This window comes from Pan troglodytes, chromosome 19, assembly GCF_028858775.2.
Source record: "Pan troglodytes isolate AG18354 chromosome 19, NHGRI_mPanTro3-v2.0_pri, whole genome shotgun sequence".
NCBI classification, from domain to species: domain Eukaryota; kingdom Metazoa; phylum Chordata; class Mammalia; order Primates; family Hominidae; genus Pan; species Pan troglodytes.
In genome coordinates this window covers 23,453,209-23,466,829 of record NC_072417.2, presented here as the reverse complement: position 1 = coordinate 23,466,829, position 13,621 = coordinate 23,453,209, and the positions used below count along the sequence as shown (strand labels likewise).

Sequence of the window (13,621 nt, the reverse complement as noted above, 5' to 3'; positions counted from 1 at the left end):
TGGATAAAATAAAACACACAAAAATTTAATATATAGCTAAGCTAAGTTCAAAAACAAGAAAGGGGGTCAAGCGCGGTGACTTACGCCTGAAATCCCAGCAAACTGGGAAGCCGTAGCAGGCAGATCACCTGAGGCAAGGAGTTCAAGACCAGCCTGGCCAACATGGCAAAACCCCATCTCTACTAAAAACACAAAAATTAGGCTTGGCGTGGTGGCTCATGCCTGTAATCCCAGCACTTTGGGAGGCCGAGGTGGGTGGATCACAAGTTCAGGAGTTCGAGACCAGCCTGACCAACATGGTGAAACCCCGTCTCTACTGAGTGTTGGGGTTACAAGTGTGAGCCACTGTGTCTGGCCTCTGCAAGTGTTGGGGTTACAAGTGTGAGCCATTGTGTCTGGCCTCAAAGGACTTTTAACAATTTTTACTGCTACCACTACTTGAATACCTACTATGTAACAGGCATTGTGTTTTCAAACACTAATTCATGTAATCTTTCTAACACACTTTAGAAGTAGGTATTATTATCTCTATAGTTTTTACAGAGCCAATAAATAGGAATGTAATAGAAATCTGAGATCTACTACTAATTACCACCAAATGTCAAACAAATGCTGTTAGCAACAGTGATGATTTTCAACAAAATTTGAGTTCTTTCTTATTCAGTGAGCACCTCCCCATCTCCCAATGAATAGCTTTGTTTAAATACCTTGTACTTTTGTCTCAGCTCTTCTGTGTCTTCTTTTTCTACTTCTAGGACACGGCGCCGTTCGGTAGCATCTTCAGCATAATCAAGCTTGACAAAAATAGATATGATTAGATTTAATTCCTAAAGTACCCCCAAGATTAGCTATGAAAAAGTTATTTGCACAACTACAGTATTATCTGAAAACAAAAAAAAATTGTATTTTGCTTAGCTACTGCTTGCTTTATTGTCACCTCACAGAGAAAATCACATGCAAAATAGTTTGTTACTTTCATGCTGGTAGTTTCCAAAAGGCACATTTGTTGAAAGTAGACTTCACTTCAATGTTAATTTTCTTTTCTTTCTTGCCTTTTTTTTTTTTTTTTTTTTGAGATGGAGTTTCACTCTTGTTGCTCAGGCTGGGGTTTAATGGCATGATCTCCGCTCACTGCAACCTCTGCCTCCCAAGTTCAAGTGATTCTCCTGCCTCAGCCTCCTGAGTAGCTGGGATTACAGGTGCCCGCCACAATGCCCTACTAATTTTTTTTGTATTTTCAGTAGAGATGGAGTTTCATCATGTTGGCCAGGCTGATCTCGAACTCCTCACCTCAGGTGATCTGCCTGTCTCGGCCTCCCACAGTGCTGGGATTACAGGTGTGAGCCACTGCGCCCAGCGACTCCTAATTCTTTGAAAATTAATATTGAGGCTGGGCACAGTGGCTCACACCTGTAATCCCAGCACTGTGGGAGGCCGAGGCGGGCGGATCACCTGAGGTCAGGAGTTCAAGACCAGCCTGACCAATATGACGAAACCCTGTTTCTACTAAAAATACAAAAATTACCCGGGCATGGTGTCATGCGCCTGTAATCCCAGCTACCTAGAAGGCTGAGACAGGAGACAGGAGAATCCCTTGAATCCGGGAGACCGAGGTTGCAGTGAGCCGAGACCGCGCCATTGCACTCTAGCCTGGGCAACAAGAGCGAAACTCCATCTCAAAAAAAAAAAAAAAAAAAAAAAAAGAATTAGAAGTCAATGAAGAAAATATTTTAGGCAATGAAAAGTAGGTATTACAGGTGACAGCCGTACCCAATTCTACAAAGGCAAAGCTTTTATCACAGCAACATTTTAAGAGCTGAGCAACACTGCCTACTGAAGCAAGTACCAAGGTCTGGATCTAAGTCTGATATTGCCTTGCTGTATAACCCTCGGCAAATCACTTAACTTCTTTATGTGCCAGTTAAAACAGCAGCTCTGTTTATATTCTATTTGTCTCAAAAGTAGCACTAAATGAAAATGTAAAATATATTTTTTAGTCATCCAAAGAAAAATATTAAAACTACATTTCATCTGATAAATGTATTCTTGCACAGACATCTGAATTTGGAATTAGTATTATTTCAAAATATCCCACAAAACTTATGAGTTAATGAGATCAATTTACCTCCATTTCCATGCGACCCATGCCCATGACATCATACTTGACAACGATTGGAATGGGATCTGTTCTCCCTGTAACAGGAACACATAATCAAGGTAAGGTGCAAAGCCAAACCAACAGCTCATTTTACACATTGGGTTTTGGGTGGTTAGAGATCTTGCCTTGGAGTGCAGAGACCAGAAAGCTACAGTGAACCAAACACAAGCCATTCTCACAGCTTACACTCAAGACCTTCCTTTCCTAGTTTAAACCCAATTAACCACCTTGGCTGACCTTCCAGTTGGGATTAATTTCAAATTACTATGGCAAAATTACATTAATAAGTAATGCAAAGCACTTTAAAGCAATGGCATCAGGAGGTTTAAATTGTAAAACTTTAAAAATTCCTTTTAAGATCCCCAAATAACTTCCCATCAAATATCACTTTACTCTGCCCACTGATATCCTCCTACACAACTTTTTAACCTAGTTAAAAAAAAAAAATCTCAACTGGCATGGTTAAATAGAAAAAGTACATTTTTAAACATGATGCAGTAAAACTTTATAATTACAACTCAGTATGTTGAATTTGTTTTCAAAAGATGCTTTACAATTTTTTTTGATGTTCCTCATAGACTAGGAGATGCTTTACAATTTAATGGGGCTGTGAAAAGTTTAAATAAAAAGAAACAATTAGTTGCCCTTAGAGAAAAGAATAGTTTTCCTTTTAATCTGGTGCTCTAACGTCCCATTTCCTAGAGTGGATTTAACACTGGCTGCGAGGGTAACTGGTAAGCTGTGAAAAGGACTAGTTGCGAAGAAAATTGACTTTAAACTAATTGATCTATGCTGGATAATTTTTTTAATAAATATATATTTAATCCACTCATAACCAGCCAAACAAAGCAAAATGGGGCAGACAAGCACTTTACTACCACAGCTGTTTTACATCACAACTTGCGCTTTTTATTGTGATGTAAGCCCACTGAAAAGAGGACTTACCTTATCCGTTGTATACCTTTAGTGAAAAAACACAATGTTTACTTCCCTCATCATTTCACTCAGGCTGGTGTAAACAATTGGTTTTTTTGGTTGTGTTGTTGTTGTTGTTATACACACACACACATATATATACATATATTATACCTTTGGGCTAAAAATGGAGTTTTCTTAGGCTAAATCTGAGGCATTACCCTCCCAACCCCAAAAAAAACTTTTTAAAAAATAAATGCCATGATCATGACTGGTTTTGGTCCTGCAAAATAAAGAAGAAACCATGTTCAAAACGACCACAACCACTTGTACTCGGTGGCTCTATATTTGTGGAATTAATTTTTGCCTTTAAGATGGAATGAAAAACAAATTCATAAGTTTAACTACTTATGTATCCTATTATTGTTTTTAAACAATAAATAGGGAGAATTAGAATTATCACAGTAAAAAAACAAAACAAAAAAACCAAACCCAAACTGTTAAAGAACATCTCATGTCAGAAAAAAAACAAAACAAAACAACAACTTCTAGAATACAGCCTTCTTTTAGATACAATCAAAGGACTGCCAGTAAAGCAAAATGAAAATGCATTACTACCCTATGCCCAATGGTATAATAAATAAGCAGTGACTGCAATCTTTAGCAAAAGGACCAAATTAAAGACAGGTTATAAAAATGACTTCCTAGGTGCAATATCACTTTCATAACGTCTCAGTCAGGGATTTACTGGTAAAAACAAATAGTCCAATGAATGAATTAAAAAGAAATGTCAAAGCAATTTATTTTGGTATCTTTTTTGATCTGTCAGAATTTGTTTTGCAAGAATCAAGAAAGTTTTGGTACAAATTCATTACCTCTGTAAACCCCTGTTTATAAACTCTGCATTAGTACTTTTGCCTTCTAAGGCAGTCAAAGTTTGTTTTAATTTATTTATAAATTGCAGTAGCAAGTGCTAGTGCCCATTACATTGTGGGGAAATCAAGTTTTTGACAGTATTAGAATTTAATGTTTTAACTGATTTTATTGGCAGTTCTAACACAAACAGATACATCCCTTCTTAACATTACCCTTTAATGAACAAGGATCAGACAAGTTGCATAAGGAAAGGAAAGGAAAATGAAAAAGACCAAGCAGAAGGATGAAGGCTACAACAGAGAAAGTAAGCCTAACATATTGGTGCACTGATGACAAAAGGAGTAATTCAGTCTGAAAATAAAAAATTACCACTGCTAAGATTACCATCACCACAACAAGTCCAGGATCATAATGCTGTAAAAAAGAAACACCATTTGTTAGGCAGAAACCATTAGGGTAGGAAACAGGCCTTCTAGCAGGCAGACAGGATGGGGTAAAGTTAACAGTTGGGCTTTGTCCCTCCCCCAATCTCAGCCGGGGACAGAGGAAGGACATTTTGTGCTACAGCAGCTGTTTTCATACTGGTCAGACCAAGGTGTGAGATTTTTGTACTGCTACTTGAGAACATGAACAACACCCTCTTCAATAAGGCAGGGGGTAGGGTGTCAGTTTAAAGTAAGAGAACTAGCTCTAGTTTCCAATCTTTCATTTAACTATTCATTCTCGTAAATCAGTATTCAGGGCCCAAGGTAGGACTTTTAAAAGAAATGACATCTAAGACTCTATCAGATCAACTAACTGGACAGTAATCAAGTCATTTACTTCACCAAAAGAACTCTAGGAGGCTTGGAGTATGGGTGAGATGTCCGCAAGACTTCTCTAGAAATATATACATAAAACAATTAAGCGGTCTAGAAAATAATCTTAGATCTTCAGTGCTTGGAGAACTTTGTGCATTTGAATTCTGTTATGAATGAATACAACTCTTTAAGTGGCTCTCCTCAGAACTTTGCTTCCTGTTAACCGAGACTTCCCAGGCTGGCCAATATCCTTCTTTCAGCACACAACAAAACCAATCTTTGAAGGACAGCTCTAGAGAAACTGACATCACAAGAGCTGTCACATTTAAAATTACTCCACTCAGAGTTAACTCACAGAAAATAAACAGTATGACTTTCAAAGCAATCTTGAAGGTGACATTATTGCCTGGGCCAAGTAGTAATTTCTTAACATTATTAAAGAGGCTATAGACCAAGGAAAGATCCCAGTGGGAAAAGACACCAAACACTACATACAGGAAGAGGCTGCAGCATTAAAAAACAAAACAAAACAAAACAAAAAACCCCCTCAGTTTATTCAGTTGCTATCAATGATAATCCTAAAGAACATCACTTACAATATCTGAATACCAATTTGTAGTGATGACCTCAAAAGGTAGGTAGCAAGAGTGTCTGCTAATATGTATTCTCTAGAAAACTCAACTTTTTTTTTTTTTTTTTTTTTGAGATGGAGTTTCGCTCTTGTTGCCCAGGCTGGAGTGCAATGGCGCAATCTCAGCTCACCACAACCTCCACCTCCTGGGTTCAAGCGATTCTCCTGCCTCAGCCTCCCAAGTAGCTGGGGCTACAGGCATGCACCACCGTGCCCGGCTAATTCTGTATTTTTCGTAAAGACGGGGTTTCTTCATGTTGGTCAGGCTGGTCTCAAACTCCCGACCTCAGGTGATCTGCCCACCTCGGCCTCCCAAATGCTGGAATTACAGGCGTGAACCACCTCGCCCGGCCTCAACTTCTTTTAAAAATAAAATCCAGGTTCCCTACTTCTTGGTTTCTTTTAAAATACAGCAAATATTATTTAAAATATATTAAATTAGTGAGAACATTTTTGTTGCTTGTTTCACTCCAAAGGAAGCAACTTCAACCAGAACACTAAATAATCTCCTTAAAAGAAACTGTCTTCCTCAGGAAAAGATCTACAGACACTTACTGTACTTTGGCCAACTGGAGAAGGGAAAGGAAACACATGCAAAATCAAGAATATGCCAATATCAATGTATTAATCTGATGGAAAACAACTGATACTCATATTTTCTAAATCAAAACCTTAAATAATGTTTCACTAACTGGAATTACACATTTATTTTTTAGAGACAGGGTCGCTGAGGCTGGAGTACAGTAGCACGATCAGCTCACTGCAGCCTCCACCTTTCAGGCTCAAGTGATCCTCTTGCTTCAGCCTCCCAAAGCTCTGGGATTACAAGTGTGAGCTGCACATCAGCCTATTGCCTATTTTAAAAGGTAGTTTTACTTATGCAATAATAGAAATTCCTAAGTGCTCTCATATATATGCAAGTCTTGCTAAAATGTGAAGGCATTATAACATAACTAAAGAAAGAATACAGTCAAACACAAAAACCCACTGATTATCACAGCCACTCTGTCATTGAGAACAATCCCTCAGGAATCAGTTCTGATTTTAAAATGGTTAAGGTTACACCAATCTACAAAACTGTCCTAAAGACTTAAACTACAGAGAAATAACTCTTTTGTTGTTTTTTGGGAAACACCATTTTTTTTTTGAGATGGCATCTCACTCCGTCACCCAGGCTGGAGTGCAGTGACGCGATCTCGGCTCACTGCAACCTCCGCCTCCCCCAAGTTTAAGCAATTGTCCTGCCTCAGCCTCCTGAGTAGCTGGGACTACAGGTGCACCACTACACCCAGCTAATTATTTTGTATTTTTAGTAGAGACAGGGTTTCACCATATTGGCCAGGATGGTCTCGATCTCTTGACCTCATGATCTGCCACCTCGGCCTCCCAAAGTGCTGGGATTACAGGCGTAAGCCACTGCACCCAGCCCAGGGAAACACTATTTTTAAAGAGACAAACTCTAGAAATAGAACAACTGGGAAGAATATATTAAAGGACAACCATAATCTAGTAATCAGCCATACTTTAGAAACAGAAGACATATGATTTCCCTGCAGAAACAAATTAGAAAGGAAGAAGCTTCTACAGTGATTAAAACACTGGTTGAATTGTCAACAGATGTAAGAATACCACAGTGTAAGATGTAAGAACACCACAATGTATCTCTGCTGCTTTTCCCCTTACAGAGATTCAATACAAATATTTACAACAAATATTGAGTTTTGGCCAGGCATGGTGGCTCACGCCTGTAATCCCAGCACTGTGGGAGGCTGAGGCGGGCAAATCACTTGAGGTCAGGAGTTCGAGACCAGCCTGGCCAACATGGTGAAACCCCATCTCTACTAAAAACACAAAAATTAGCTGGGCGTGGTGGCGGGCACCTGTAATCCCAGCTACTTAGGAGGCTGGGGCAGGAGAATCACTTTAACCCGGGAGGCAGAGGTTGCAGTTAGCTGAGATTGCACCACTGCACTCCAGCCTGGGCAACACAACGACACTCCTTCCCCCCGCCCCCCCAAAAAATCAAAAGCCCGGGCACGGTGGCTCAGGCCTGTAATCCCAGCAATTTGGGAGGCCGAGGCGGGTGGATCACCTGAGGTCAGGAGTTCAAGACCAGCCTGACCAACATGGTGAAACCCTGTATCTACTAAAAATACAAAATTAGCTGGGCATGGTGGTGCATGCCTGTAATCCTAGCTACTAGGGAGGCTGAGGCAGGAGAATCACTTAAACCCGGGAGGCGGAGGTTGCAGTGAGCTGACATCATACCATCGCACTCCAGCCTGGGCAACAAGAGTGAAACTCTGTCTCAAAGAGACAAAAATAAAATAAAATAAAATAATATATATATACACATATATATATGTGTGTATATATATGTATACGTATATATATACATATATATAGAGAGAGAGACAGAGAGAGAAGGAGAGAGAGAAAGAGAGTTTCTACTATATTCAAGGCACTGTTCTGGGCACTGCATATAGTGATGATGTAAAAAAAAAAAAAAAAAAAAACCACCACAACCGCAGCACCATGTTCCATGAATTACCAATAAATAGGCAAAATAGAGTAATCTGACCAGCTGGAACTTCAGCTGAGAATGAGAGAAAACAGAACATTTGTGAAGCTAATGCATAAGCAGTTAAAAAAGCTTAAAATGTCTGAAGTTGTCTTTTAAAGATATCTAAAGTTGTCTTTAAAGACGACCTTAATGAAGTGCAAGTAAATATAAAAGCCATCAAAAAGTCACAAAATCCATGTTTTTTTTGAGACAGGATCTTGCTAAGCCACCCAGGCTGGAGTGCTGTGGTGCCATCTCCGCTCACTGTAAACTCCAGCTTCCAGGCTCAAGCAATTCTTGCCTCTAGGCCTCCTGAGTAGCTGACACTACAAGTGCCTGCCACTACATCTGGCTAATTTTTGTATTTTTAGTAGAGATGGGGTTTCACCATATTGCTCAGGCTGGTCTCAAACTCCTGGGCTTGAGTGATCTGCTCACCTCAGCCTCCAAAGTGCTGGGATTACAGGTGTAAGCCAATGAGCCTGGCCTAAAATCCACTTTCAAAAGACAATTAAAACTGGGCTGGGCTTGGTGGCTCACGCCTGTAATCCCAGCACTTGGGGAGGCCAAGGCAGGAAGATGCCTTGAGGACAGGAGTTTGAGACCATACTGGGCAATAGAGCAAGACTCTGTCTCTCCAAAAAATTTTTCTTAAAAAAATTAGCTGGGCATGGTGGCAGGCACCTGCAGTCCTAGCCACTGAAGAGATTGAGGCAGAAGGGCCACTTGAGCCCAGGAGCTGGAGTGAGCTATCATCGCACCACTGCACTCCAGCCTGGGTGACAGAGAAAAACCTTGTTGAAAAAAAGAGAAAAGGGGGGAAAAAAGACCATTAAACTGATAAAGGCCAAGAACCTACACTGACATCTTTAAAGTACTTATTTCTTCTTTTTAAGTAATGCAAATACATATGTGAAAATCAAGATAAAAAAAATTACGCAGGTGATTCTCTGATTTGCAAAAGTATTCAAAATAGGATTCAAGTCATGTTAATGGACTTAAATATCATTTCATTTATTGAAACAGTGATCACATGAAACTTTCAGAAACACTGAATAAAAAACGGTACATTTATTTCCAAACCAAAGCTTAATTTCTGCAAATTTCTCCTGAAAATGAGTCTTTAGGTGGCATAGAAACAATTATTACTTTCAGCATCGTTTAGATATTTTTCTAAGCAACTCTAACATATGATATATGCTACCTCTCAGAAAACATTAACTGAAAACATTGAGCACATTACTTAATCCCTAGAGAGTTTTTAAGGTTTAAAAAAAAAGGAAAAACTTTCTACCCAAAATAGAGTTCAAATTATCCAGTACTACAAAAACCTACTATATTCTTGCCATGGCCTTTTTAGTGACCTATACAACAACCAAATTAATTTGATTTTTTTCTTCCTTTATTTATTTTTTAAAACAGGGTCTCACCATCGCCCAGGCTGGAGTGCAGTGGCATAACCACGGCTCACTGCAGCCTCAACCTCCTGGGCTCAAGTAATCCTCCCATCTCAGCTTCCTAAGAAGCTGGGACTACAGGTGCACACCACCACATGTGGCTAATTTTTGTTATTTTTTGTAGAGACGGGATTTCACCATGTTGCCCGCCCAGTTTGTTCTTGAACTTCTGAGCTCAAGCAATTTGCCCACTTTGGCCCCACAAGGTGCTGGGATTACAGACATGAGCCACGGTGCCTGGCCAATTTGATTTTCAAATACAGATGTTTTCTAAGGCACACAAGTTTAATTATGACCTAAACGAATTTCCATCTGATACTTTCCATCTAGGATAAAATAGTTCAATTTTAATCATTTAACTAAATATATTAATAAACAGGAATAAAGGTGGGGCAAAAGGCTTTAGTGAAAGTGTTGTTAAATCAGAATGTTAGGCCTGGGAAGGATATCTCATCCAGGGATAACATGATATCCTCAAGCCCTTAGAAGAGATAATAAAGAGAATTCATGAGTTACTTTCAATAAAAAAAAAAAAAAACCTGAAGAAAATCATACTTTTACATGAGATACAACTGTTTTAGCTAAAATTATACTGACTCACTAAAGATTGCCTCAAGCTAACCACCATGCTAAGATCAATTTGTTTTTTCAAATGGGAAAGCCAAATTAATAAATACAATTTTGGGGTAAAATAGTCTAAAACATGGGGCTGAGGAGATACGGAAAAAAACAGTTAAGTCTTTAGTTTAAAAAAAAAAAAAAAGGCCAGGCATGGTGGCTCACGGCTGTAATCCCAGCACTGTGGGAGGCCAAGGCAGGCAGACTACTTGAGGTCAGGAGGTCGAGATCAGCCTGGCCAACATGGCGAAACCTCGTCTGCATTTAAAATACAAAAATTAGCTGGGCGTGGTGGCATATTCCTGTAATCCCAGCTACTTGGGAGGCTGAGGCAGGAGAATCACTTGAAACTGGGAGGCAGAAGTTGCAGTGAGCCGAGATCGCACCATTGCACTCCAGCCTGGGGCAACGAGAGAATCTCCATCTCACGGGGGGAAAAAAAGTGGTAGCACTTTTGTGCCCTGAGTTTTACTTATGTTTATATCCATATCTGACACAGTATGTAGGCCAGAATAGCATTTAGTTAAAAAGCATTTGTTGACTCAGAGAATGAACATGTTCGTAGCGGGTCTGAAACTTGTTCAACCGTAAATACTTAGTCATCATGATGTGCGCCGCTTAACATCACAAGATACTAATGATTTAACTCTCATAATCAAGGAATTATTTTATCAAGTAGAACATATCACTATATTAGAAAGGTCTCCATATATCAAAAAATATGTAAACTTTTATAATGAAATATTTGAGTTTTACATTACTGGTCATTAGAGCCTTAAGGCTTGTTCAATTTCATTTCTTGTTATCACTCAGTAGTCAAGGAGAAGGAAGCATCAAATGTTTAAGAAAAAAATACTAAAGAACTTACATTCAACATATATCGACAAACTTTTAAAAAACTGAATTGGAAAGTTGCCATAACCAGTTTCAGTGAAGGAAAACCTCAAGTCAGCCCCCATAATAATGGTGTTTTCCAGGAGGTTTAGGGTAAGTGGTCTATTAGAAATTCTGAAAACATTTTTCCTCTTTTTAAAAAACAGGTCAAAGTAAAAATTAATTGCTTCCTTCAAGTACCCAGTACACTCCTATATACATGTAGGTAGACCAAAAATTACCAGTGAGCTCCAATCTATGTGAGTATTTCTTTTTCTTTTTTTTTTTTTTTCCCCCTAAGATGGAGTTTCACTCTTGTTGCCTAGGCTGGAGTGCAACAGTGCGATCTCGGCTCACTGCAACCTTCACTTCCTAGGTTCAAGCGATTCTCCTGCCTCAAGCCTCCTGAGTAGCTGGGATTACAGGTGCCCGCCACCAGGTGGCTAATTTTTTGTATTTTTAGTAGAGACGGGGTTTCACCATGTTGGCCAGGCTGGCCTCGAACTTCTAACTTCAGGTGATCCACCCACCTCATACTCCCAAAGTGCTGGGATTACAGGCATGAGCCACTGTGCCCAGCCTACATGAGTATTTCTTGATTAATGAATTCCAAAAGAAAAAATATACTTGTAAAGAGTGGCAACATGAAACTCAGGGGATCTGAATTACAGTTCTGTCACTAATGGGGCATGTGACCCATTATTAGCTATTAATTTCTTTTTATTTTTAGAGACAGAATCTCACCCTGTTGCCTAGGCAGGATGGAATGCAGTGAAGTCATCATAGTTTACTGTAACACTGAACTCCTGGGCTCAAGTGATCCTCCCACCTCAGCCTCCTAAGTAGCTAGGACTACAGGCACTCACCACCATGTGTGGCTAATTAAAAAAAAAAAAATTTTTTTTGTAGAGATGGTGTCTCACTATGTTGCCCAGGCTGGTTTCAAACTCCTAGCCTCGAGTTATCCTTCTGCCTTGAGTTATCCTTCTGCCTCAACCTCACAAAGTGCTGGGATTACAGGTGTGAGTCACCATGCCGCCTATATTAGTTTCGTGATCCAAAAATAGAGGAGTTAAAGGCCAGGCACGGTGGCTCATGCCTGTAATCCCAGCACTTTGGGAGGCTGAGGCGGGCAGATCACGAGGTCAGCAGATCGAGACCATCCTGGCTAACACGGTGAAACCCAGTCTCTACTAAAAACACAAAAAATTAGCCAGGTGTGTGGCAGGCGCCTGTAGTCCCAGCTACTCGGGAGGCTGACACAGGAGAATGGTGTGAACCCGGGAGGTGGAGCTTGCAGTGAAGCCGAGTTCACACCACTGCACTCCAGCCTGGGCGACAGAGTGAGACTCTGTCTTAAAAATAAAGGAGTTAGACAAATCTATAAGGTTCACTTCACAATTCTAAAGTTTGAAGAGTGGAAAATATTTGAGTAGAAAATATCTGGGGGAATTATGTAGACAGCAGCCAGTCTTGTGATACTATAATAAGCCAACAATCAAATGCCTTCTTAAACTTACTATTGTTTTTCCATAGCTACACTGAAAATTTTACTATTCCAGGATCACTCCATTACCCCAAAACTTTCCAGCCCCATTTAACTTTCCACTGCAACTCCTCCATTTCATCTATTTTTTTTTCCTTAAAGACTGAGTCTCACTCTGTCACCCAGGCTGGAGCGCAGTGTCACAATCTTGGCTCACTGCAACCTCCGCCTCGCAGGTTCAAGTGACTCTCCTGCCTCAGTCTCCTGAGTAGCTGGGATTACAGGCATGCATCACCATGCCCAGCTAATTTGTGTTTTAGTAGAGACGGGGTTTCACCATGTTGGCCAAGCTGGTCTCGAACTCCTGACCTCAAGTGATCTGCCCGCCTTGGCCTCCCAAAGTGCTGGGATTACAGGTGTGATCCACCGCACCTGGCCTCCATTTCATGTTTAATAAAAAAAATTTTTTTTTTTAAGACAAAGTCTCACTCTGTTGCCCAAGCTGGAGTACAGTGGCACACTCTTGGCTCACTGCAACCTCTACCTCCTGGGTTCAAGCAATTCTCCTGCCTCAGTCAGCCTCCTGAATAGCTGGGACTACAGGCACGTGCCACCATGCCTGGCTAATTTTTGTATTTTTAGTAGAGACAGGGTTTCACTATATTGGCCAGGCTGGTCTTGAATTCCTGACCTCGTGATCTGCCCGCCTCAGCCTCCCAAAGTGCTGGGATTACAGGTGTGAGCCACCGCACCCAGCCAATAAACTTCTTCCTATATTTTTCTAGGCAATCCCTAAAAAAGACTGGGCTGCAAAGCTTAGCTCTCTAATAAGAGATAATAGCTAGACACTTGTGTGACTTTTGGCAAGCAGAGCCTGAGTCTCAGCAGCCTCCTCTGCAAAATGAAAATATTATCACCACCTTTTTTTTTTTTTTTTTTTTAAGACAGATTCTAGAGCTCTATGGCTCAGGCTGGAGATTAGAGTGCAGTCACACAATCATAGCTCACTTGCAGCCTCAAACTCCTGGGCTCAAGCAATCCTCCTGCCTTAACCTCCCAAGTAGCTAGGGCTACAGGCATAAGCCATCACACCACACCTACCCCATCCCCCTTTTTAGGACTGGCATACAGACCAAAAGAGACAACAAATGGAAGATATTTTGTAAACTTTAAATCACTATACAGAATGCTCAAGGGTTCAGAAAATAAAGAAATTAGTCTTCCTTTTATTTCCAAATTAGACA

General features: G+C 40.3%; 1 protein-coding gene across 19 annotated transcripts in view; it reads right to left on the bottom strand.

The window, feature by feature from the left end:
* The window catches only part of GPATCH8 (G-patch domain containing 8), a 108,292-nt gene that overhangs the window by 38,984 nt on the left and 55,687 nt on the right, over nt 1-13,621 (bottom strand). For 14 of the 19 annotated variants that reach the window (XM_001150301.7, XM_063798472.1, XM_063798475.1 and 11 more), the window contains 2 exons: nt 2,126-2,193; nt 708-794 (listed from right to left, as the gene is read on the bottom strand). In XM_001150301.7, the coding sequence (XP_001150301.1) occupies nt 708-794; nt 2,126-2,193 (155 nt within the window). Of the gene's footprint in view, nt 1-707; nt 795-2,125; nt 2,194-4,318; nt 4,364-13,621 lie in introns of all 19 variants that reach the window. The other 5 variants (XM_063798470.1, XM_063798463.1, XM_063798479.1 and 2 more) reach the window with 1 other exon arrangement.